Genomic DNA, 23,740 nt, shown 5'->3' with positions numbered 1-23,740 from the left:
ACCTCTGCATTAAAAAGACCAGAAGGAAAAAATACATCGGCACACAAATGGTGACTGCGGGTACACTGTGAATGGTGTTAATTTTTCTCTTCACTTTTATTTTCCCAAATGTCTTCCAACATTATTTTGAAGTTAAAAAAACTTAATTTAAAAAGACGTAATCATTTCAACAAACAGAGGCACTGAGTGACCATTATGGAACCAGCAATGAACCGTGAAGCTGCTTTCACTGAGAAGAGGAAGACAAGGCATGCCAAGTAAGTAAGAAGAATCGATCTTCAACAAACGCTGGAAAACAAGAGATGCTGTACGTTTCATGGATGAAGCGTCACATGAGATGCTTCTGTGAAGAAGACCACAGCTGTTCAGAGGAGGGGGGATGAGCTGGGAAGAGTCTTCTGGCAAGTGAGGCATGGATGGGCCTTGAGAGAGGGTGGAGGAGTGGGGAGTCCATGCAAACTGAGGTCACATGTTAGAGAAAAAAGAACGGAGGGACTGGTCTAGAGAGTGGTTACATTTAGAGGTGAAACAAGACCACCCACTAAGTTGTGGGAAGAAATGAATGGAACCTCTATTTATGAATTTTCATCTTTAAGGATTTAAGTATTATTTGCTGCGTATGCTTTATAAGGTAAATTGGGTATCTTATATGTAAATATATGCTCATTTATATATGTAAATATATGCTCATCTATACAACTTTACAAGTTAGGGCAAGACCTTATCAACAAGAGTGTTTAATCTTCTTGGGGTAGCACCTTCCTATACCCCCAAGACTAATATACTGACCCCAACATGGTCTGTATTTTAAAATAAACATTCATGGTAATTAGGACTTTTGCATATTTGGAATAGCTACAAGATTTCAAGGCAACTAGTAACATTATTGAGGGCAATCCTAGATACGGCCTATTTTATTTCTTACGTAACACCATAAAAAGTCCTTTCTCTTCCTCCATCACCCCCATTAGAAGTTTTTCATATTTGTTTGCAGAAAGGATGATGGAGCAGAAGGGAACAGATACTATTACAGGTTGAATTGTGTCCCTCCCCAGCCCTCCTCACTCTTATGTAGAGGTACTGACTCCCAGCAACTCAGAACGTAACCTTATTGGAAAAAGGATTGTTAATATGAATGAGTTAAGATGAGGTCACACTGCAGTAAGGTGGGTCCCTAATCCAGCACGACTGGTGTCATTACAGAAAGGGGAGATTTGTACATAGGCAGGCACAGAGGGAGAAGGTCACGTGAACATGAAGGCAGAGATCAGGGTGATGCATGTGTAAGCCAAGGAACACCAAGAGGCATGGAACAGATTCATCATCACGGCCCTTAAAAGGAACCAAACCTGCTGACACCGTGATCTTGGACCTCAAACCTCCCATACTGTGAGACAATACAACGTTGTTGCTCTATGGCATCCAGTTAGTGATATTTTGTGACAGCAGTCTTAGCAAACTAATACTGATACCAAGAAATCGTTTTTCTTCTTCAAGTGCAATGTGGCAACTCTGGTGAGTCTAAAACGAATGGAATTGTTGGCCAAATGCTTGGCAAGAGATAAGAATGCAATGAGTTCTTTATGATTAGGACTTCTTCATGGCTACAATCATGATACAATTGCCATCACTTCACTTGGAGAGAAATTAACTCCTAAGAAGTAGCTCATTCTGCCTCAGTGTCCCTTAAATGAGGTTAAGTGAGAGTGATCAACAAACTGTAGAGTGTTACAGAGAAATACAGAGTGTGATCAAGGGTGGTGACCAAGAGGGACATTCCAGAGTCAGACTGTCTGGTTGTGAATTTCACACCACAATTTGGGTTCTGTGTAACATGAGCAAAGTATGTAACTTCTCCATGCCTCAATCTCCTTTTTTATGTATTAGTACCTGTATGGTAGCAAAAGCAAAAAAAAAGCAAGTGGGATTACATCAAATGAAAAAGCTTCTGCATAGCAAAGGAAGCAACAATAAAATGAAAAGGAAACTTATGGGATGGGAGAAAATAGTTACAAGTCATAATCTGTTAAGAGGTTAATATCTAAAACATAAGAAGAACTCATATAACTCAACAGCAAAAAAAAAAAAATCCAATTTAAAAAAATGGGTAAACGATCTGAATGGACATTTTGCCAAAGATGACATATAGATAACCAATAAGTACATGAAAAGATGCTCAACATCCCTGATAATCAGAGAAATGCAAATCAAAACCACAGTGAGGTATCTCATCTCATATCTGTAAGAAAGGCTATCATCAAAAAGACAAGAAATAATAAAGTGTTGGCGAGGATGTGAAGAAAAGGAATCCTTGTGCACTGTTGGTATGAATGCAAATTGGTGCAGTCACTGTGGAAAATAGTATGGAGTTTCCTCAAAAAAGTTAAAAACAGAACTCCCATGTGTTCCAGCAATTCCACTTCTGGATGTTTATCTGAAAAATATGAAAACACTAACTTGATAGGATATATGCACCTCCATATTCACCCATACTATGGACAGAGGTTTGTGACATTGTACAGGAGACAGGGACCAAGACCATCCCCATGGAAAAGAAATGCAAAAAAGCAAAATGGCTGTCTGAGGAGGCCTTACAAATAGCTGTGAAAAGAAGAGAGGCGAAAAGCAAAGGAGAAAAGGAAAGATATAAGCATCTGAATACAGAGTTCCAAAGAATAGCAAGGAGAGATAAGAAAGCCTTCCTCAGCGATCAATGCAAAGAAATAGAGGAAAACAACAGAACAGGAAAAACAAGAGATCTCCTTAAGAAAATTAGAGATATCAAGGGAAAATTTCATGCAAAGATGGGCTTGATAAAGGACAGAAATGGTATGGACCTAACAGAAGCAGAAGATATTAAGAAGAGGTGGCAAGAATACACAGAAGAACTGTACGAAAAAGATCTTCATGACCAAGATAATCACGATGGTGTGATCACTCACTTGGAGCCAGACATTGGAATGTGAAGTCAAATGGACCTTAGAAAGCATCACTATGAACAAAGCTAGTGGAGGTGATGGAATTCCAATTGAGCTATTTCAAATCCTGAAAGATGATGCTGTGAAAGTGCTACACTCAATATGCCAGCAAATCTGGAAAACTCAGCAGTGGCCACAGGCTGGAAAAGGTCAGTCTTCATTCAAATCCCAAAGAAAGGCAATGCCAAAGAATGCTCACACTACCACACAATTGCACTCATCTCACACGCTAGTGAAGTCATGCTCAAAATTCTCCAAGCCAGGCTTTAGCAATACATGAACCGTGAACTTCCAGATGTTCAAGCAGGTTTTAGAAAAGGTAGAGGCACCAGAGATCAATTTGCCAACATCCGCTGGATCATGGAGAAAGCAAGAGAGTTCCAGAAAAACATCTATTTCTGCTTCATTGACTATGCCAAAGCCTTTGACTGTGTGGATCACAATAAACTGTGGAAAATTCTGAAAGAGATGGGAATACCAGACCACCTGACCTGCCTCTTGAGAAACCTGTATGCAGGTCAGGAAGCAATAGTTAGAACTGGACATGGAACAACAAACTGGTTCTAAATAGGAAAAGGAGTACGTCAAGGTTGTATATTGTCACCCTGCTCATTTAACTTCTATGCAGAGTACATCATGAGGAACGCTGGGCTGGAAGAAGCACAAGCTGGAATCAAGATTGCTGGGAGAAATATCAATAACCTCAGATATGCAGATGACACCACCCTTATGGCAGAAAGTGAAGAGGAACTCAAAAGCCTCTTGATGAAAGTGAAAGAGGAGAGTGAAAAGGTTGGCTTGAATCTCAACATTCAGAAAACAGAGATCATGGCATCTTGTCCCATCACTTCATGGGAAATAGGGAAACAGTGGAAACAGTGTCAGACTTTATTCTTTTGGGCTCCAAAATCACTGCAGATGCTGATTGCAGCCATGAAATTAAAAGAAGTTTACTCCTTGGAAGGAAAGTTATGACCAACCTAGATAGCATATTAAAAAGCAGAGACATTACTTTGCCAACAAAGGTCCGTCTAGTCAAGGCTATGGTTTTTCCTGTGGTCATGTATGGATGTGAGAGTTGGACTATGAAGAAGGCTGATAGCCGAAGAATTGATGCTTTTGAACTGTAGTGCTGGAGAAGACTCTTGAGAGTCCCTTGGACTGCAAGGAGATCCAACCACTCCATTCTAAAGGAGATCAATCCTGGGTGTTCATTGGAAGAACTGCTGCTAAAGCTGAAACTGCAATACTTTGGCCACCTCATGCGACGAGTTGACTCACTGGAAAAGAGTCTGATGCTGGGAGGGATTGGGGGCGGGAGGAGATGGGGACGACAGAGAAAGAGATGGCTGGATGGCATCACCGACTCAATGGACATGAGTTTGAGAGAACTTTGGGAGTTGGTGATAGACAGGGAGGCCTGGCGTGCTGTGGTTCATGGGGTCACAAAGAGTTGGACACGACTGAGCGACTGAACTGTACTGAACTGATGTTCACTGAAGCATTATTTACAATAGCCAAGACATGGAAGCAACCAAACTGACCATCAAGAGATGAATGGATAAAGAATATGTGGTGTATGTATACATTAGAATACAATTCGGCCAAAGAAAGAGTGAAATCTTGCATTTGCAACATCATGGATGGACCTTGAGGACATTATACTAAGTGAAACAGGTGAGAAAAAGGCAACATGTGATCCCACATATATATGGAATGTAAAAAACAAACAAACAAAACCAAGCTCATAGATATGGAGAACAGTTTGGTGGCTGCCAGAGGTGGGGTGTGGGTGAATGGGATCAAAAGGTAAAAGAAAATATACTACCTAGTCATAGGTTTGTTGTGACAATTAACTCCTTCCCATTGTTACAAACGATTAAAGAGCTGCAGTAAGTTCTAGCCAGAGTACTTCTGTGTATAGAGAAAAGAAGAAAATCCACTGCAGGAATCGTGTTTCCTCTTTGCCCTCCACCTCATCACGCCTACCTGCCCGGGGCCTACATACAAGCAGGTCGCATTGTGGTGGCAGCCGCCAGCACTGGGAAGCAAGCAAGGGTTGATCTCTGAGCAATCTCTTCCATCCCCGGTCCATCCCTGACGGCATACGCAGGTGTGGGTCCCCTTGCCAGTTCTGATGCATTCTGCCTACAAGAGGAAAAGCAGCAACAACGCCTCTGAAACCCCAGGCCAGCCACATGATTGTAAGTGCCAAAGAAGGATTTCCAGAGGTCCCCTGAAGAGGTATATATTTGCATGGAGTACAATGGAAATGATTAAAATAAACACTTGCATTGAGATCGATGGAAAAGCTAAGATGATTTAAAGAACAAATTGGCTTGTCGTTGGCCAGCTAATGGCCAGCGTTGCTAACATCACTGCCATTTATTGAGTCAGGGACGGTTCTGAATGTTTTGCAGGTGTAAGCCTTCATCTTGAGAAAGGTACTGTGATTATCTCTATTTACAGATAAGGGATCTGAGGCTCAGAGGAGCTAAGTGACTCGCCCAAGGTCACACATCCATAAAGAGGCATAAACCCAGGTATACAGGATGTTTTAACCCAAGTTCCTATGTGGACGAGTTCCAGGTCTTTCAGGATGACCACACCAGGAGGCTGAAGGACACAGTGAGAAGTGCAAGGAGAGCTGTGTAGATGAGGCTGAGTGGGCGGGGCTTGTCCAAAGGCAGTCTGGAGAGTTGGGCAAGGCACTTGCATCTTTCCTGAAGGGGTTTCAGCATGCGGGGAAACAGGATCTGATCCACTCTGGCTGTGGCTATAGAGAAGCAGCAGGCACAGCAGTTATTAAACTGTAGGTAAGGAATGAAAGCGACCTTGGCGAGGTGGTGGTGGTGATATTCCAAAGTTATTAATGAAAGCGATGGTCAGTTTGGGGTACAGCCCTGACACTAATAGATCTTAAGGCAAGTCACTCAATGTCCCTGAGCCTAAGTTTCCTAATCAGTAAAATGGGAATGAACAACATCTGTTTCATTGGGTTGGTAAGAGAAGCAAATGAGATCACGTTACGTGAAAGTCACTTGTAAGTTGTAACGTCTGAATCACAAGTTTATTACTAATGATCTAGACTATCTGATTCTGTTTGTATTTTTAGGAGCCCAAGAGTCCTAGACCCCTAGCACATGTGAATTTCAGAAGTGGAGGGTCACAGAAAGCACCCAGCACCATCTTTAAAACGCAGGGTTCAAGCAAATATGCCTCATGCCATGAAGTCATTCAGCACTGCCTTTGGAAGGCCTTCCTTCAGAATTTCCTAAAATACCCGGCAGCCTGGAGATAAACAGCTCAGCACTCACATAGCGGCTGCAGCCCCCCGGGGTTGATCCTGAACAAGGGTCCATCTCCACACAGAAGCTTCCATCTCCTTCATATCCTGGTTTGCAAACACAGCTGCAAAGAAGAGTGAGCACACAGTCAGCACCAGAAATATAAGTGCCAACTATCCCCACCCCACTCCCCAAAAGACCAGCTAGCCAGAGGTGGATGGGTTCATGGCTGAGTGCCCTGATGCTCTGCCTTATGAGGGGAGCAAATGGCATAGTGGTCATGGCCACTCCTGGCTCTGTAGTCAGACACACCTGGTTGGGAATCCAGCCCCACCTTTTAGTGGTTGTGTGACCCTGGGTAAGTCCCTTAACCTTTGGGAGCCTGTTTCCTTATCTGGAAAGTGGGTTTAACATCTTTATAAAGCTATGTGTGAAAGTGAAAATGTTAGTTGCTCCGTAGTGTCTGACTCTTTGCGACCCTATGGACTGTAGCCTGCCAGGCTCCTCTGTCCATGGGATTCTCCAGGCAAGAATACTGGAGTGGGTGGCCATTCTCTTCTCCAGGGGATCTTTCCAACCAGGGATTGAACCCATGTCTTCCGAATTGCAGGCAGATCCTTTACTGTCTGAGCCACAGGGAAGTCCATATAACCCCTTAGGAAGATGCATTTCTATTGTACCACCATGGAAGAGCAGAGTCAGTCTTTCCCCTATGCCACCTGCAGACTGGTGGGGGAGGTTGGCCATAAACAGGGATGGATGACCTTAACTAGGTAACTCTAAATTAAGAAAAGTGAAAGTTGCTCAGTGTCTGATTCTGTGACCCCATGGACTATACAGTCCATGGAATTCTCCAGGCCAGAATACTTTAGTGGGTAGCTTTTCCCTTCTCCAGGGGATCTTCCCAACCCAGGGACTGAACCCAGGTCTCCTGCACTGCAGGCAGATTCTTTACCAGCGGAGCCACAAGGGAAGCCCAAATTAAGAAAAGTGCTGGAAAAATAAGGCCAAGAATTCCTCAGGTCTGCATTTTCCAGGAAATTTTTTGTGTAGGTGCTGCTTTTGAACCATATATTCCCAGAGAGGAAAATTTCCTCTGACTTTCCTCCCCCCCAGCCCATTGTACATGTTAGACAACATTAAGACATCAACTGGTGATCCAAAGACCCAGTTTTCCTGTAAGATGTCTTTAATATGGGAGTTATTATTAATGATCTTAGGAAGTAAAAGAGATTTTAAAGGGTTGGAAAGTTGGGTAAATCTTTTCTTTCACATGAGTGATGGTAATCATTGCAGTTTCCATGACTGAAGACCTATGATGTACTAGTCCTGGTGCTGGGTGCTTTGGCTTTCAGTTGTTCTAACCTTCACAACTGCCCTGCCAGGTATGCAACATCACCCTTATTGTACTGATGAGGAAAGTGAGGCTCAGAGAGGTTAAGTAACTGCCCAAGGTCACACAGCTGGTTAAGTTTCGAAAGTAGGAAGTACTACAATTTGAACCCAGCTCAGTCTGAGGTTTTCTCCACTAAAGTCGTGCTGGCAGCTGGAGAGAATAGGCCTTGGTTTACGAAGAGGTTAGATACGGGCTGGGTCTGTCTGCAGGTAACAGGGTGCCCTGGGCTTACCTTGGTGTCCCATCACTGGATTCACAGGTGGCATGGATGTGACAGAACTGCATGTAGGGCCCACAGACTGAGGTCTGCTTGTGGCAGAATCTCCCCGCAGAGCCGTTCCTACAGGTCCCAGGAAGGCAGGTGCCATCGCTGTCAATCCTGTTATCACACGTTCCGAAAACGCATGGACATGCTGAAAGAGAAGGAAAAGGGCCGTTCAGGGCCTGGGGACAAGCTTAGCAATGGGCACACGGGTCACAGAGGAAGCCCCCCATCCGCAACCCCCATCGCCTCACTCCTGTCAGGACAGACCTGGGGCTGAGCCTGGGGAGACTCTGGCAGCATCTCTGCCCCTGTGCCAGGACAGCTCTCAGACGAGCTCGACCTCTGCACTGCTGTGTAACTCTGTGTGTGCGGTGCAGTGGGAGGGTGGGTTGTGATGAACGAAAGAGGCCAAGGAGCTCAATTTTCACCTACTTCCTGTTGGAGAGTTTAGTCTGACACTTTCTGCCTTCTCCTGAAGATGTTCTGGAATAAGCAGAAGTGATTTCTCCTGCCAGCACCGTCTCTGATGTGCGGCTTATATATTTGCTCTTCACTCTCCATCACAGCAGACCGATGCTCACTCATGGCCAGTATTTGCACACTGACCTTGTTCTAGGCACCTGGCCAGCCTTTAACCTGTACCCTGTCAATCACGGTGTTTCCCTGGTGGCTCAGGCAGTAAAAGAATCTACCTGCAATACAGGAGACCTGCGTTTGATCTCTGGGTCAGGAAGATCTCCTGGAGAAGGAAATGGCAACCTACTCCAGTATTCTTGCCTAGGAAATCCCATGGACAGAGAAGCCTGGCGGGCTACAGTTCACGAGGTCACAAAGAGTTAGACATGACTTAGCGACCAAACCACTCTCATTCATAGTCACCAGCCTCAAGAGGTAAGTACTTTTACCATTCCCATGTTCAAGATGAGGAAACTGAGGCCCGGAGAGGTGATTGTTTAATTTGCTTAACTTGCTGGTAAGTTCCCATACAGGGACTTGAACTCAGACCTTCAAATTCCATTTCAGTTAGTGACCATGAGTTACTAACAGTAGATCAGTAAATCTACTGGCATTTCTACCTGCCTGCTATCATCTTAAACTTTAGCTGCTAACTTTGCTTTTGATTACAAATATTTAAAAACTGCTGAAACGTGAGCCAGCTTATCAGAGTCACTCTCCTATGCATGCAGGAGTGAAAAGAACACTAGAGATTCTCAAAGGCAAGTGGGAAGGATTTGGGGGTTTGAATATGATCAGAAATGAAGGAATCTGTGGTTTTGCCCCAGAAGGGACTGCGGGGAGAGGAATTAGTGTGGGGGCTTAGAGCCAGCATCCAGGAAAAAGAAACAGTGAGTGGGGGCTGGAAGAGATTTAAAATAAAAAAGACTTTCCATAAACTTTTATGAAAGTCAGGGCTTAGTTAGCAAGGAACAAGACTCCAGAAAGAAGAGGAAGCTCCCCAGTGTGAGATGGTGGGCAGTCACAAACCTGGACGAGAGGCTCTGGAGCAGGAAGCCCACCAGTCCTTTCCCAGTCTTAGCATCCTGCCTGCTAGCCTCATAAAAATGCCTTTAGCAACAGGTTTTGGAATAAGCCCCTATTTTCTTTCCCCTCAGAAACCTTATTTGGCAAAAAGAGCATTGGACTAGGATCGGCAGCCCTGACTCTGCTGGGCTCTGGTGTCCCATCCCTCTTGAGAGGCAACTGTGAAAATCAGATACGGTAAGAGAGGAGAGGGGTTGTGTGTTTTGTAACAGATGAGTGGAGTTAGCAGTGATAGTAGTAAGAATGGCTTCATTTACTGATTATTTGCTAGGTACGTGCTCTGGGCTAAAGTCCTCAATTATGATCCAACTTAATCAGCCACCTAGGAAGTGGGTACAGTATTGTCTTCATTTTATAAATGGGGAAACTGAGCTTCAGTGAGAGACTTTTTATAAGGCCTCAAATTTTTTTTTTTTTACTGTGCCACGTGGCTGGTGGGAACTTAATTCTCTGATCAGGTATAGAACCTATGCCCTCAGCAGTGAAAGCATGGAGTCCTAACCACTGGACTACGAGGGAATTCCCTCTAAGGTCATAGAACCAGTAAGTTTCAGAATGGAGCTTTAACTTCAAGTTGGTCTGACTCCAACAGGAAGCTCTGATCTATTCATTTTTTTTCCTATCAAGTTCTGAGCTCAGCTTCGTGGTTGTGGTTTAGTCACTGAGTTGTGTCCGACTCTTCTGAACCCATGGACTATAGCCTGCCAGGCTCCTCCGTCCATGGGATTTTCCAGGCAAGGTTACTGGTGTGGGTTGCCATTTCCTTCTCCAGGGGATCTTCCTGACTCAGGGATCGAACCCAGGTCTCCTGCATTGCTGGCAAATTCTTTACCGATTGAGCCACCAAGGAAGCCATTTTTTTCCCCCACTGAGTTCTAATCTTAGCTTAGATACACAGAGATGTATATTTTTATTCATATACTTATATATTCACATTGTATTATTTTTAAGAACAATGTATTTTCTGAGATTATATAGCTGCATATTTTTCAATACCTAGTATTGTGGAACTTTCTACATGTTCTATGAGTTTCCTGACATTTATGTCACTGAACTTAGCATAACAGCAACAGTGCTAACAAAAATGGATAAGAATCAAAATAATAGATAATAATATTGGTAGTGCATGCTAGGTGCCAGGCATTGTTCTCAGGCAAGTGTTTTCCATTTATAACTTGCACTAGCCTTATGAGGTAGTTACCAATATGACCCTCATTTTATAGATGAGGAAACTGAGGCCTAACTAACCCAAGGCCACACATTTAGCAAAGGGAGGAGCTGATGGAAGACTACTGTTTGAAAGGTGGGGAGTCTATGTGCTGATAAGAAGTCCATGATCAGTTCAGGTACATGGGGAAACCCTACATGACTGGTTTTTAAAGGTGGTCTTGGGTCAGTGGTGCTGACATCCCAGGAGACTTGCTAAGAGATGCAAATCCCCAGGGTACCACTCAGGCCTTCTATCTCAGAGCTCTGTGAGGAGGCTCAGCAACCTGGCACATGCTAGCATTTGGGACCCAAGGGTTCAAGAAATGCCCTGTGATAGGGGCACCCACCAAGCCAAGGGGCACCCAACACCAGGATTGCACTGCAGAGCTGTGGGGACCCTGGCTAAGGAGTGGAAGGCAGCTCTGGAAACGACACTTACTTTTGTCACACCGAGGTCCGTATTTACTGGGGTCTGAACAGAACTGGCACTGGGAGCCTCGGAAGCCATCCTGGCAAACACACGTCCCGTTGCCATCAAGGCCGTCGACGCACTGGGAACAAAGATAGGGCCCCTGGCCGTCAGGTCATCACACCTCCCACCCTCTGCCCCTGGCCAGGAGTCCCGGATGCTTTTATTTCCAGACCTGCTTCTTTCTCTCAGATTCAGTTCTGCTTGAAATGACGCTCTGGGAACCCTTGTGAAAAGTGGAGCCGTGGGTATTAGGTACAAAGCTAAGACAGTGACATATAGGAATCCAGAGCCAGGATTCAGAACTTTACGGAAAGTCATTTGAGGGGGGCCGGTCACAACTGGAACCTCCACACATGCTTAAGGGTTGGACTGATAAACCTCTGACATTCAGAATGAAGGCCGGCCTTTCTCTGCAGATTCGCACGGGCTCAGCTCTGTGACTCCAAATGGCAGTGTTTGGCCCTTCAGTGTGAGCATTTTGCCCCCTAGCTCTCCAGCGGTTTCAAGGTTAGATTTGTATTGATTGACATGCATCACAATCAGGCTTGTGGCCCCAAACAGACCTCCCAGCTACAGAGGTTAATTTGTAGCAGCTTCGCCCTATTACCCTTGCCTGTGTGGTGTCCCCCTTGGTGGTCAGGCAGTTTTTCCTTCCCCTTGAAAGAGGCATATTTTTGACATGGATTTCTTATATGTGCAGATCCATAATTTCCCCAAACGAACCACAGCCACTTTTACCTTTGTTTGTTCATCCCAGGCCTCCATGCTAGATGAATCAAGTTTTGGCTCTTACACTTCATTAAGCCAGGTTTTGTAGATGGGCTAAAAAAGCATTCGCTGAACAGTTTCTTTCTTTTTTTTTTAAAGAATAACAAAATTTTGGTCCTAAAAAATTTTGGAACATCAATACAGGCCAACAATGCTACCTCCCACAGGAGGAAAGTGGGGTCCAGAAAGCCTTGCTGAGTTGTTCAAGGTCATGCCCTCAACAGTAGGAAAGCAGGCCAGAAGGGACCTTGCTGGACACCCTGCCCCCTGCCACTTCCCCAAGAAAGATTCCTTCTCCTGTAGACATCTTCTGTTCTTTTAGTAACTGATCTGTTTCTTTTGTTCCCTGGGAACCGTGACTGGTATTGAATCATTTCTTGGTTTAATGGTTTTAAGAATTCTTTTTTTTTTTTTTTTGACAACACAGGTCAGAAACATTACTTTGCCGGCAAAGGTCTGTCTAGTCAAAGCTATGGTGTTTCCAGTAGTCATGTATGGATGTGAGAGTTGGACCATAAAGAAAGCTGAGTGCCAAAGAATTGATGTTTTTGAACTGTGGTTTTGGAGAAGACTCTTGAGAGTCCCTTGGACTGCAGGGAGGTGAAACCCATTAATCCTAAAGGAAATCAATATTCATTGGAAGGATTGATAGTGAAGCTGAAGCTCCAATACTTTGACCACCTGATGCAAAGAGCCAACTTATTAGAAAAGACCCGGATGCTGGGAAAGATTGAGGGCAGGAGGAGAAGGGGACGACAGAGGATGAGATGGTTGGATGGCATCACAGACTCAATGGACATGAGTTTGAGCAAACTCCGGGAGATAGTGAAGGACCGGGAAGCCTGGCGTGCTGCAGTCCATGGGGTTGCAAAGAGTCCGATGAGCAACTGAACAACAACAACAACACAGGTCAACCTCAGCTTTTGTGAAAAAGTAAGCCTCAGCCCTCATCACCTGCCCATTCCCGGAGCACGGATTCGAGAAGCCTCCTGGGCACTGGTTGCAGTCTGGCCCATAGAAGCCTTTGCAGCATTTTGGAATCTGAAAAACAAAATGCATGTTGCCTTTTGGAATCCCAAGCAGAGTGCCAGTTCCTCAAAGGAAATTCATTTTATTCATTTCATTTCTATTACAATCACGAACAGTATCGGCCCCCTCTCCTCCCCAGGAGAATGCCTTTTTCTCTGGTGGATGACAGCATGGCTTGTGCTCAGCCATCTGTTCACCGTGAATCTCCTGAGGGCTGCCCCTGGCTGTCTGCCCAGCTCTGGCACCGTACGAACAAGAGAGACACACGATTGTGCTCATGGAGCCTGTGTTCCAGTTAGTCAGGGAAGACACAAATAATAAATTTAAAAAAAAAAGAGAATTTCAGAGAGTGATATGTGCTGGGAAAATGAAGCGCTGTTATCAAGTGGTGGCTGGGGACAGAGGTGTGGGGCTACTGGGGGGCCACTGTGGATTGGGCGGTGACAGAGGAGGTGATGGTGGAATGGAGACATGAGAGATGAGTCAGCCCTGAGAAAACCTGGAATAGCATTCTGAGGGAGAAAGTAGCAAAGGCACACATGCTGAGGTGGGAATGAGGGTGAGAGACACTCCAGGGGTACTGCTGAGTGAGGGCCAGGTAGGGGAGTGTCAGGGGTGTGGGCTCTGTATTAAGAGCCATAGGAACCATGGGATGGATGCAAAGATGCAGGAAAGAGCTAACTGGGCCACCACATGGAGACTCTATTCAAAGCTTCCTTTGCAGAAAAACGTGGTCAAGCTCCCACTGGCAACCTCTGATTCACAGACCCTGGGGCCCAAGAACTACCCAGCCTGCTGGCTTCTGTATGGGCTGTGGTGACCTGGATGAGGTCCCCGGCCACACACACACGCCTCACCTTCACGGTGGCATTACAGTATCTGGCACATCCATTCTTCAGGCTCTTGATTCGGCCAGTGTAGACACACTTGTGAACAAAGAGTGTCTGGAAGAAAGTAAAGAAGAAAAACCATTGCAGTCTGCATTTTGAGGTCATCTGGGCATGACTTGGCTTCTCTATACACTAGACGATCTATTTCCTCCAGTTTACCATCGATGCCAGGATAGAGCACTAAAGCACACAGCTCATGCAGGTCCAGGCAGAACTCAGTCACCTGTTAGGCCTCTGTTTCCTTGTTGGGAAAACACAGGCCAGGGTTTGCATGATGACCTGGAGCATAGGTACCTTTCATCCCCTCTCATGTCCTGGCAGACATTGCTAATCGATCATTGCTAATGTTACTGTGCATTGCGGATGTGGTTTAGCCTTCCTTTCAATTAAAAACCATCTCTAACCTCCTCTTGGACAAAGGAGCCTGGAGGGCTACTGTCCACATGGTTACAAAGAGTCAGACATGACTGAAGCAGCTTAGTACACACACACAAAACCTCCTTCTACACAGAAATTCTGGAGCTATTAGAGATTTCCACCCTAGTTTGTACAAAGATCTACCAAACAAAACAGTGCAGTCTATAGGGTTATAGGGGCAGATTTCCTACCATTCTCTAACCTCTGATACCCACTCAGAATGTTTGAGAACTACCATTTATCGAGAACCTACACTGCCCATAGGAGATCATCATTCTTTGTGAATATTTCTCATCCCTTTTTTTATAGATGAGGAAACTGAGGCCTGGACAGGTTAAATCTTCTTTCTAAGGAACACTGCTGGTAAGTGGTAGGTCGAGAGAATGGGTCTTACTACCTACTAACTTCAGGATCTCAGAGGCAAGTCATACTGCCTCCTGGGCCTCAAGCTGCCTAATCTGTGAAATGGGATAAAAGTGCTGATTTCAACTTTCATCCTGAGCATTTAATCCATGGCTCAAATTTTATGTTAGATAAAAACTAGTATCGAGGTACTCCTCATCTTAGGCTCTTACTCAAGAGGAGAGCAATGAAAACCTCCACAGTCAGTAAAATCCTAAAATCTTAGATGTCTGGAAGAATTCTGAAGTCATTGAGGAAGAAGTACTCAACCCTCTCTTTGGCTGTCAGGATACCTAGCCAAGTACAGACCATAGGAGCCTGGGAGGGGCAATTTGGGGCTCTCTGGGCTCTGACCCATGCATCTCCTTGCAGTCCAAGGGACTCTTTAACAGTCTTCTCCAACACCACAGTTCAAGAGCATCAATTCTTCGGCACTCAACTTTATAGTCTAACTCTCACATCCATTAATAACCTCAGATACACAGATGACACCACCCTTATGGCAGAAAGTGAAGAACTAAAGAGCCTCTTGATGAAAGTGAAAGAGAAGAGTGAAAAAGTTGGCTTAAATTCAACATTAAGAAAACTAAGATCATAGCATCTGGTCCCATCACTTCATGGCAAATAGATGGGGAAACAGTGGAAACAGTGACAGATTTTATTTTTTGGGTTCCAAAATCACTGCAGATGGTGACTGCAGCCATGATATTTAAAGATGTTTGTTCCTTGGAAAAAAAGCTATGACCAACCTAGACAGCATATTAAAAAGCAGAGACATTACTTTGCTGACAAAGGTCCGTCTAGTCAAAGCTATCGTTTTTCAGTAGTCACGTATGGATGTGAGAGTTGGACTATAAAGAAAGCTGAGCACTGAAGAATTGATGCTTTTGAATTGTGGTGTTGGAGAAGACTTGAGAGTCCCTTGGACTGCAAGGAGATCCAACTAGTCAATCCTAAAGGAAATCAGTCCTGAATATTCATTGGAAGGACTGATGCTGAAGCTGAAGCTCCAATACTTTGGCCACCTAATGTGAAGAAATAACTCATTGGAAAAGACCCTGATGCTGCAAAAGATTGAAGGCAGGAGAAGGGGATGACAGAGGATGAGATGGTTGGGTGGCATCACTGACTCAATGGATATGAGTTTGAGCAAGCTCCAGGAGTTGGTGATGGACAGGGAGGCTTGGAGTGCTGCAGTCCAGGGGTCGCAAAGAGTTGAACACAACTGAGTGACTGAACTGATGTTCATGTAAAAAAAAAATTGTGCTTTTCTCCTGTTAATTTATCTTATGTCAACTTAATTTGTAGGCCCAGCCAGGGACCCGAGAGGGTGGAGGTAACGTTTTGTCTCTCTTAAACAAACACTGGATTTTATTTAAGAGGAAAACCAGAGAGGGAATGTTTACTGAGTGGCTATTTGATCCAGGCATTGCACTTGGGTTTTTATCTATGCTAATCCTACTTCTGCTGCCGCTGTTGCTATTATTATTATTATTACTATTTACAGATAAGAAAATTAGAGTAAAAATGTGAAACAACTTACCTTGGATAAGTGAGCAAGAACTCAAACACAGATCTGTGAGCTCCCCAGATAGAGAAGGCTAAGAGCCAACTTTTTATTACCCTAGTTGGAATGATTATCTTTTAAGAGGGAAGGTGGGAAGCATGAGAAATCACACCCATGGGGTTGCTGGGGTGACGTGTGCTTCCCTGAAGCTGTCACACTCACTGTGGGCTCAGAGTCAGCAGGACATTTGCTCCAGTACACCAGGGAACAGCTCACACATGTGCCCTGGAAGGAAAGACAGGGGTCAGTGCAAGGGTCCCTATAAGAAGGAGAAGCAGGCCACTGCATCTGGCCTTATGTCTCCTTATGCCCTTTACAAAGGTGGTCCCACTAGCATCCCACTCTTGGCCCCTCTCCCCACCCCTACTGCCTCCTCCCTAGAGAGAAGGAATGATGTCAATGCCAGCGAGGTTTGGGAGACGTGATTAGGTCTGCTCAGAGGAGCCCCTTCCTCATCCTCTTTCAGGTTTAGACTGTCTGCAGGCCTCAGGCTTCTGGTTGACCCTCAGCCATGTAGGGAGGCCCCTGCTCCTGAGGGGACATTGCAGTTGCCCACCTGTTCCAAGGACGAAGCATTAGCATTGACTACACACTCAAGTCCCTCTGACTTTCTCTACTGGGTTCTTATGCTTCAGCAGGTCAACCTTGGGCTTCCTCACCAGTTTCCAATTGGTCTGGGTGAGGGACCAGCAGGATATCGGTCGGTAGGAGGAGGACAGGGTCAAGGTATCTCTTTCTTGCTCTCTCTCTGCTCGAGCACCATCCCTCCAGCTCCTGGTGGACACCTCTTCTTCCCTTTGACCTGCTCCCACTGGGTACAGGTGACTCTCACTCCTACCCACCCTTGATTCTCTGTTGTACTGGTCTCTTGCGTCTGCTTCTCCTTGGATAGCCCAGCATCACTTGCTTGTTTCCTCAGCCCTGCCCAACCCTCTGTCACAGATTCTTAATTAAAGTCTACTCATTTGAACCATTGGGATAAATTCTGTATTCGGCAGGGATCCTAACTGGTCCAGAGTGTTATTAATTAAATCTCTAAATCTAAGTATACATGCCCAAAGGCAGCTATGGGTTCTGAAAACTGAGATTTCTAGAAGGGACTAGCTGTTCCTACTGCTTACTAGCCCTCAATACTTTCCAGAGAATGCACTGGTACTTTTAACAGATCTAATCATAACAACCCTAAACCAGAGCACATTGGTTTGATTTAAATCCAGAGAAAACAGTAAAAGAAGACTTCATTCTAAGGTAGCCATGGGGAAGCTCTTCTTATTTAACTAAAATTCTTTGGGTTGTGGCTCAAACCCACATCTTGATTCTTTTTTTGGGGGAAATGGAGAATAAGCTCTTGAACAATCTGTAGGAAAGACTTGATAGGAGTCAACAGTTAGTTAGAGCTCTCCCACCCTAAGCAGCTGTTGTTCAAGTTCAGGGAAGAAGTCTGTGGAGGACAAGGGCAGCTGTGATTGCCCGCCTTGTTGTGGGGTGGCTCTGGTCCAGGTTGTTCAAAAGCTTGTTGAAATTTAGCTGTACTGATTAAAACCAGCTGAGCCAAAAAGTTGCAATGGAAATAGGAAACCCTGATTTTGGGCTTCCAGAACTGTTGAGAGAATAAATTTTTGTTACTTTGAGTCGCTTGCTTTGTGGTAACTTGTTATGGCAGCTTTAGAAAATGAATATACCAGGGTAGCAATGGTCAGTGTGGAAATTCTCCCAGGAATTTTGGTTTGTGTTCGATGAAGTAGGACCTCAGGTCCCCCTGCCTCTTCATGAAGACAGAAAAGCCTTTAGGACGAGGCTCCCATGTGAAATTCTCCCCGTCAGTTCCCTCAGAATCATGAGGACGGAATGGTCTGCTCTGTGAGGGCTCTTTAGTGTTCCCTTATTGAGCATCCTAGCTTCCTTACCAGTCTCATCTCTCTCTTTGTTTCATCACATCGATGGGGCAGGATTGGGATGATGGAGGGAGGTATGAGGACTCCAGTCAGCGTGTAAATCCGGCCGTTTCTGGCAGCGACCTCCATTTCTTCCAGTGCCATGTCATTTGCCAGAATCTGTCCCTGGAGAGAAACATCTTTCATCCTTCTGCCTAAGGAGCACTGGTGGCCCCCAGGCAGATCCGAATGGTGGCAGCTTCTTGAAAGAGCCTTCAACTTCACTTAACTTTCTGCTGAGGGGAGGATTGTGGTTAGAAGGGCTTGGCTGACAGGGAAAGATGAATCTGTTGAATGAATTCTCAACTGATTTAAGCAGGGATGTCCTTGCAGAAATGGTCCTTGCCGGTGCTGGACTGGGGAAGAGGTATAACTATTTGTGTTCTGTGACATATTTGCTATGAGACCTTGGGCAAACTGTTTTACCCCCATGGTGAAATGGAGATCCATTTGTTCAGATACATTGGAGTGACTCTACTTTGGGTTCTCAGGAGATATCAGTGAACAAACTCAGACAAGTTCCTGCTTATGTTGTAGGCGAGGGAGCAGAAAATTAACAAATTAGCAAAGAATTCTGATCCTCACTTTCCTTCCAAATCTCACTGGGTGATACTAATGGCAACGCCATCTTTCCGGCGGCTCCAGTCAGAAGCTCAGGAAACATCTTTGGCTTCCTCTTTCTTCATCCCCCACTGGATCCCTCAGCAAATTCTGTTGGTCTCCTTCAAAACACCTTCGGAATTCAACTACTCCTTACCAGGTCTCAGCTACCACCCTGCTCTCAGTTACCATCAATCATTCCTTCCATTTAACTAAAAAACTTCACCGCAAATTCTGAAGGTTATTTTCCACTTACAGTTATTAGAAAATAATGACTCCACTCCCCAGGTTGTATAATACATCCTTAAGCCTATCTTATGCCTGATAATGTGTACCTCTATTTTGCCCCTTTCCCTGTCTCCCCGCTAGTCACTGCCACTCTTCTCTGAGTTATTACATTCCCTCCTAAATAGTCTCCCCGGATGTATGCCTGATCACATCATTCCACTGCTCAAAATCTTCTAACGGCTTTTTGTCTCTTTTAAACTAAGAGCCTTCATCTGCTGGGAGCCAGCGAGGGAAATCCTACCCGTGGCAAAGGTCAATTGGGGAAGAGGCCTGACGGGCAAAGGCTAATCAGGACTTGAGGAACCCCCTGGACTTAGCCGAGCATCTACCCCAAAGAAAACTGGAGTCTGACTGCCTTACTTTCTTATGTCTCTTACCAAGTCCTCTAATACTTACGAGGGCTTCCCCCCAACCACCTTTCTCTGAAAACATTAATTCAGAGTTGTAGTTAAAAAGTTCTCCTCGGCTTAATAGGAGTGTTCCAATCCAAGCCCCTCTGATAGCTTTCTAACTTGCCTGACAAGTTTGTCTGGGCTCTTACAACTACGAATGTGACTGTTTACAGCCTCCCAGCCATGCAAGGACAGAAAGCCTAATATTCTAAAATACAGGAATTTGTTGAAGAAGTTAAAATCATTAGAATAGTACTTAAAAATATTTCATTGTTGAATCAATGCTTGCTGCAAAGTTTCCTCTATCTATTGTATCCTTGGAAATATATTAACCACATATAGAGAAAATAAGTAGTAGCCTTTGATTTAACCACATCAGATCTTAAGTTAATAAATTCCTTTCCTGTCGCTCACTATACCCTTGCCTTATAGGAATGTAACTTTGTCATGTGTCTTTGGAGAATAGGGCCTGACTTTAGGAAAATCACCTTAAAAGAATATAAGCCTTTTTCTAGCTAACTAACCTTTGTTAGGAGAGAGGGCCATAAACTGTTAGCAGGCCTCCTGGCCAGAAGATGATGTAAACCACCTAAAACTTTTGTATATCACGAGACATACAAAAATAAGCCCTGCTCCTGATAAGGGTCAAGACTGCTGACCCCGCGTGATTCTGGCGTGACTCTATACCTCCCTTTCTCTATTTTTTATGTGCACAACTTAGGGTATAAAAGCAGCACTGGAAAATAAAGTTTTGGGCCTTGCTCACTGAAGCTTGGTCTCCCCGTGTCATTTTTTCTCTCTTTCCATCCTTTTCTCTATTCTCCTTTTTCTGGTTGAGATCCTTGGAGCGCTGGGCCCTCTGCGTTTACTTATCTGCCTGGGCTTCTAAGACCCACTTGAGGGGGTGCTCTGGTGGGGTGCCTCCAGTGATTCGAGAGGGCGCCTGCGGCCTACGTAAACAGAGCAAACCACGTGCTGGGGTTTTATTGGTTTCCTGCGTAAACCAAGGAATCATCAGCCCCTGTCTCTCTCTCTCTCTCTCTCACTGACGCCGATGCCGTTCATCCCAAGGATACCCTGGGCCATATCAAGGCAGGTCCCCGATATTCATCCTTGCTGAGTTTTTAGGCCACGTGTGACCTGACCACACCTCTCCTTCTCCCTCTTACCGCTTGTCCCTCTGTTCTGGCCCTAAGGACCTCGCTGTTCCTTGGTCAGGTCGGCACGCTCCTCGCTTCGCACTTTGCTGTTTCCTCTCTCTGGAACACTCTTCCCCCAGGTACTCACAGCGCCTACTCCTTCATTTCCATCAGGGCTTTGCTCACATATTTTCTTCGCCATGAGGATTTCTTAGACACTGTATCTAAAATGTCAGCCCCATTCCCACTTTCTATGTCCCATCTTTGCTTTGCTGTTTTTTTTACCTTAACACTTATTACTCTGATATAGGACATATTTAATTTGCTTATGGTCTATCATCTTATTTACTAGAATGAAAGTTCCATGCAACCAGGGACTTTTATCTGTTTGTTCCAAGCTGGAGGCATAGAATGATGCCTGGCACATTCCTGGCACCCAACAGAAACCTGTTGAAAGGATGAGGGGGCATCGCCATCACCATCCATAGTGAACCAACAGGAGACATAATCTCTCTGCTGCCAGATTTCTGCTAATATTACAACCCTGAGAAGTTAGCTGAATAACACTGCCTTCTTTGAGTTTCTTACATAAGTCATGTCCCTCCCACCTCAGGACCTTTGCATCTGCTTTGCCTTCTGCCTGGAACTCTCTCCTACTCATCCTCTGAAGCATCTTCTCCTGACTGAGGACTTCCAGAGCCCCAGATCTGCTGTCTACTCCTGTTGCTGCTTCTGCTGCTCCAGAGCTGTCTTAACTTCCTCATGGGAGCCCTATTATAATTGTAACCAAATAACTAACTGGTCACTAATTAGTTGCTTAAGGGTTGTTTTCCTTGCTGGAATGGAAGCCTGTCTTTTCCACATCTTTATCCTTGGTTTCCAGTTTAGACCCACACACTTGAAATTGCTCAGCAGATATTTGTGCAAAGCCATAATGATGAAAGAAGCAATCACAAAGAGCTGAAGCCTGTGAGTTAGCGTTGAGGTAGGATAACCCAATGAACAGCCATAAGCAGAGGAAAAAACACATGTGAGCAATGACACCAGAGACAGAGTTTGCACTCACGTTGCTGGTTATGTTAAATCTTATGATTTGGTTGGCCATGCTCCTGATATGAGGGGTCGAAATGAGGGTGGCCACTTCCAGCTGCAAGAACAAGAGAACAATAGAGATACTGAGAGCAGCACCCAGAGCCTTCACTGGAAAAATAACTTGAAAGCTTATGAAATAAGTGATGGGAGCTTTGCTGCAATGGGTTTTTGGAAGAGTTCTTAGATGACAGGTTCATTATTCACATAAGCATGCACTCAGAGCTAAGACGATGAATAATTGTCACACATTCTCTAGCACTAAAATATTGAAATTTAAGATCAGATATCTTGAAAACAGGGGAAAAAAAAGGGCAGGAAAGGAGGGCCAACCTGAGTAAATGGGACAATGTGGTATCTGATGAGTTCCAGAAGCTTCCGAGATCCCTGCAAAGGAATCAAAATACTTCTTTAAGTCATTGAGGAAAACACAGATTTCCTTCTCTTGTGCAAAATTTCCCAAGAGACTTTGGTCACTTGGTCAATAAAAATAAATGACCCATAATCTCTCTTGGGAAATCCAGGGTGAGAAAAACCCCAACCCCCAAATAACTAACATTTTTTACTTTGTGACAGGCAGGGGCTGTTCCCATAGCATTATGTGCACCTCTCATTTAGTCCTCCCAACAGCCTTGTGAGGTGGGGACACTACTGACTCATTTTATGTGTGATAAGACTGAGTTTTAAAGCCATGTCCAAGGTTGCAAAGCTATTTATAACTTAGACTATAAGTCTGAGAAGTAACTCAAGGTCTCAGTTACTCTGCTCCATCACCTCTCTCAATGTCTAAGGCTACCTTCTAGATTTTCTAAGACAGCCTCAGTTTGTGATTCTGTTTCACTCACTCCATAAATAACTGTGGGCTCATCAGGCCATGTACTGGTTATTTAGGAACATACAGTCCTGTTAGGAATATGTGACCACACTCTTTCTTCTTCTGTGTTCTTATGGCACATGTTCATCTCACCTTCAAGGTCCTTTCCAAGGTTTCTCATGCTTCAGGAAACAGAAAAAGAGTCTTGGGACTCTAAGCAGGATGAGTAGTCTCTAGAGGGGTTCCCTGGAGACAGTGGACAGAATTAAGGCACACAGGGGCCACTCTCTGGGGGAAGAAGGCAGTGGCAGTTGACTACAGGATGACTGTAATCTCCCAGCTGAGTCAGAGCCAGGGGTTACAAGCTTCGGAGCCCTGAATTCTGCTACTTCAGTGGCACAGCCATAGCTACTGTGTCTTGGAAAGGTAAAGGATCAAATCGAGATCATAAGTAACCTCCAAGAGGCTGACCAGCTAGGGACATGTTTCAACAGTGTGAGGTCCCAGGTAGAAAGAAAGCCCTGCTGAACCCGAGTTCCATTCACCCAGATTCTTCTCTGCACTTCCCCTTAGCCCCTATGCCAGGGGAATTACCTGTAAGCAGAGGGACCACATATCCTCGTTTGTCTAGAACAACCCTGGTTTACAGTGATCATCCTGGCAGCCCCATTCACTCTAAAAATTGTCCTGGTGTGAACAGCTGGAAGGTCACCATATCTATAGGTCAACAGCATTAAGCACAGGGCAGGGTGACTGGTAAGAATGTTGAAATTGACCACTAGCTGGCCAGCCCTGGAAGTGATGGTTTCTGTAACCGTGGTTCTGTTACCATAAGACTTTGAGCAAATCACTTAGCTTCTGCATCTTAACTTTCCCTGACAACTACTTTATGAAACTTAGCAGTGAGGAGTTGCAGGCAGAAGCAATGCCAATACAAGCTTGAATGCTCAGTGGCAGAAAAGGCGGGGAAAAGTGGGGACCCCTTGAAAGTATCAGGCCAAAGTAGACTTCAAACTCCCAGAGGGGAGGAACTGGGTCTGTCTGGCTTATTAATCACTGTGTCCCCAGTCAGCACAGCAGGACCTGCATAAACATTTGTGCCAGCAAGTTAAAGGGAGGAGGGAAGAGGTCCTGAGAAGGTCACGGAGCTGGATCTTGGGAATCTGAGTTCAGTCCTGATTCCTCTTCTGTGTGACCCTGAGCAAGCATCTCATACCTCTAGACTGCAAAATAACAGGGTTGGTTTGGATCCCTTCCAGCCC

The 23,740-nt window shown here is 45.0% G+C and overlaps 1 protein-coding gene across 1 annotated transcript in view; it reads right to left on the bottom strand.

Annotated features, from left to right (window-relative positions):
- The window catches only part of STAB2 (stabilin 2), a 174,679-nt gene that overhangs the window by 91,413 nt on the left and 59,526 nt on the right, over window positions 1-23,740 (bottom strand). The window contains exons 16-25 of the mRNA XM_055394412.2: window positions 21,998-22,051; window positions 21,642-21,722; window positions 18,130-18,282; window positions 16,385-16,447; window positions 13,804-13,890; window positions 12,872-12,958; window positions 11,117-11,228; window positions 7,894-8,074; window positions 6,296-6,389; window positions 4,968-5,126 (exon numbers count right to left, since the gene is read on the bottom strand). Of these exons, the coding sequence (XP_055250387.2) occupies window positions 4,968-5,126; window positions 6,296-6,389; window positions 7,894-8,074; window positions 11,117-11,228; window positions 12,872-12,958; window positions 13,804-13,890; window positions 16,385-16,447; window positions 18,130-18,282; window positions 21,642-21,722; window positions 21,998-22,051 (1,071 nt within the window). The remainder of the gene's footprint in view (window positions 1-4,967; window positions 5,127-6,295; window positions 6,390-7,893; window positions 8,075-11,116; window positions 11,229-12,871; window positions 12,959-13,803; window positions 13,891-16,384; window positions 16,448-18,129; window positions 18,283-21,641; window positions 21,723-21,997; window positions 22,052-23,740) is intronic.

Source organism: Moschus berezovskii, chromosome 6, assembly GCF_049115385.1.
Source record: "Moschus berezovskii isolate FMDL1 chromosome 6, NW_MosBer_1.0, whole genome shotgun sequence".
NCBI lineage: Eukaryota > Metazoa > Chordata > Mammalia > Artiodactyla > Moschidae > Moschus > Moschus berezovskii.
The sequence above is the reverse complement of the archived record's forward strand: the minus strand, read 5'-3'. Positions and strand labels throughout refer to the sequence as shown.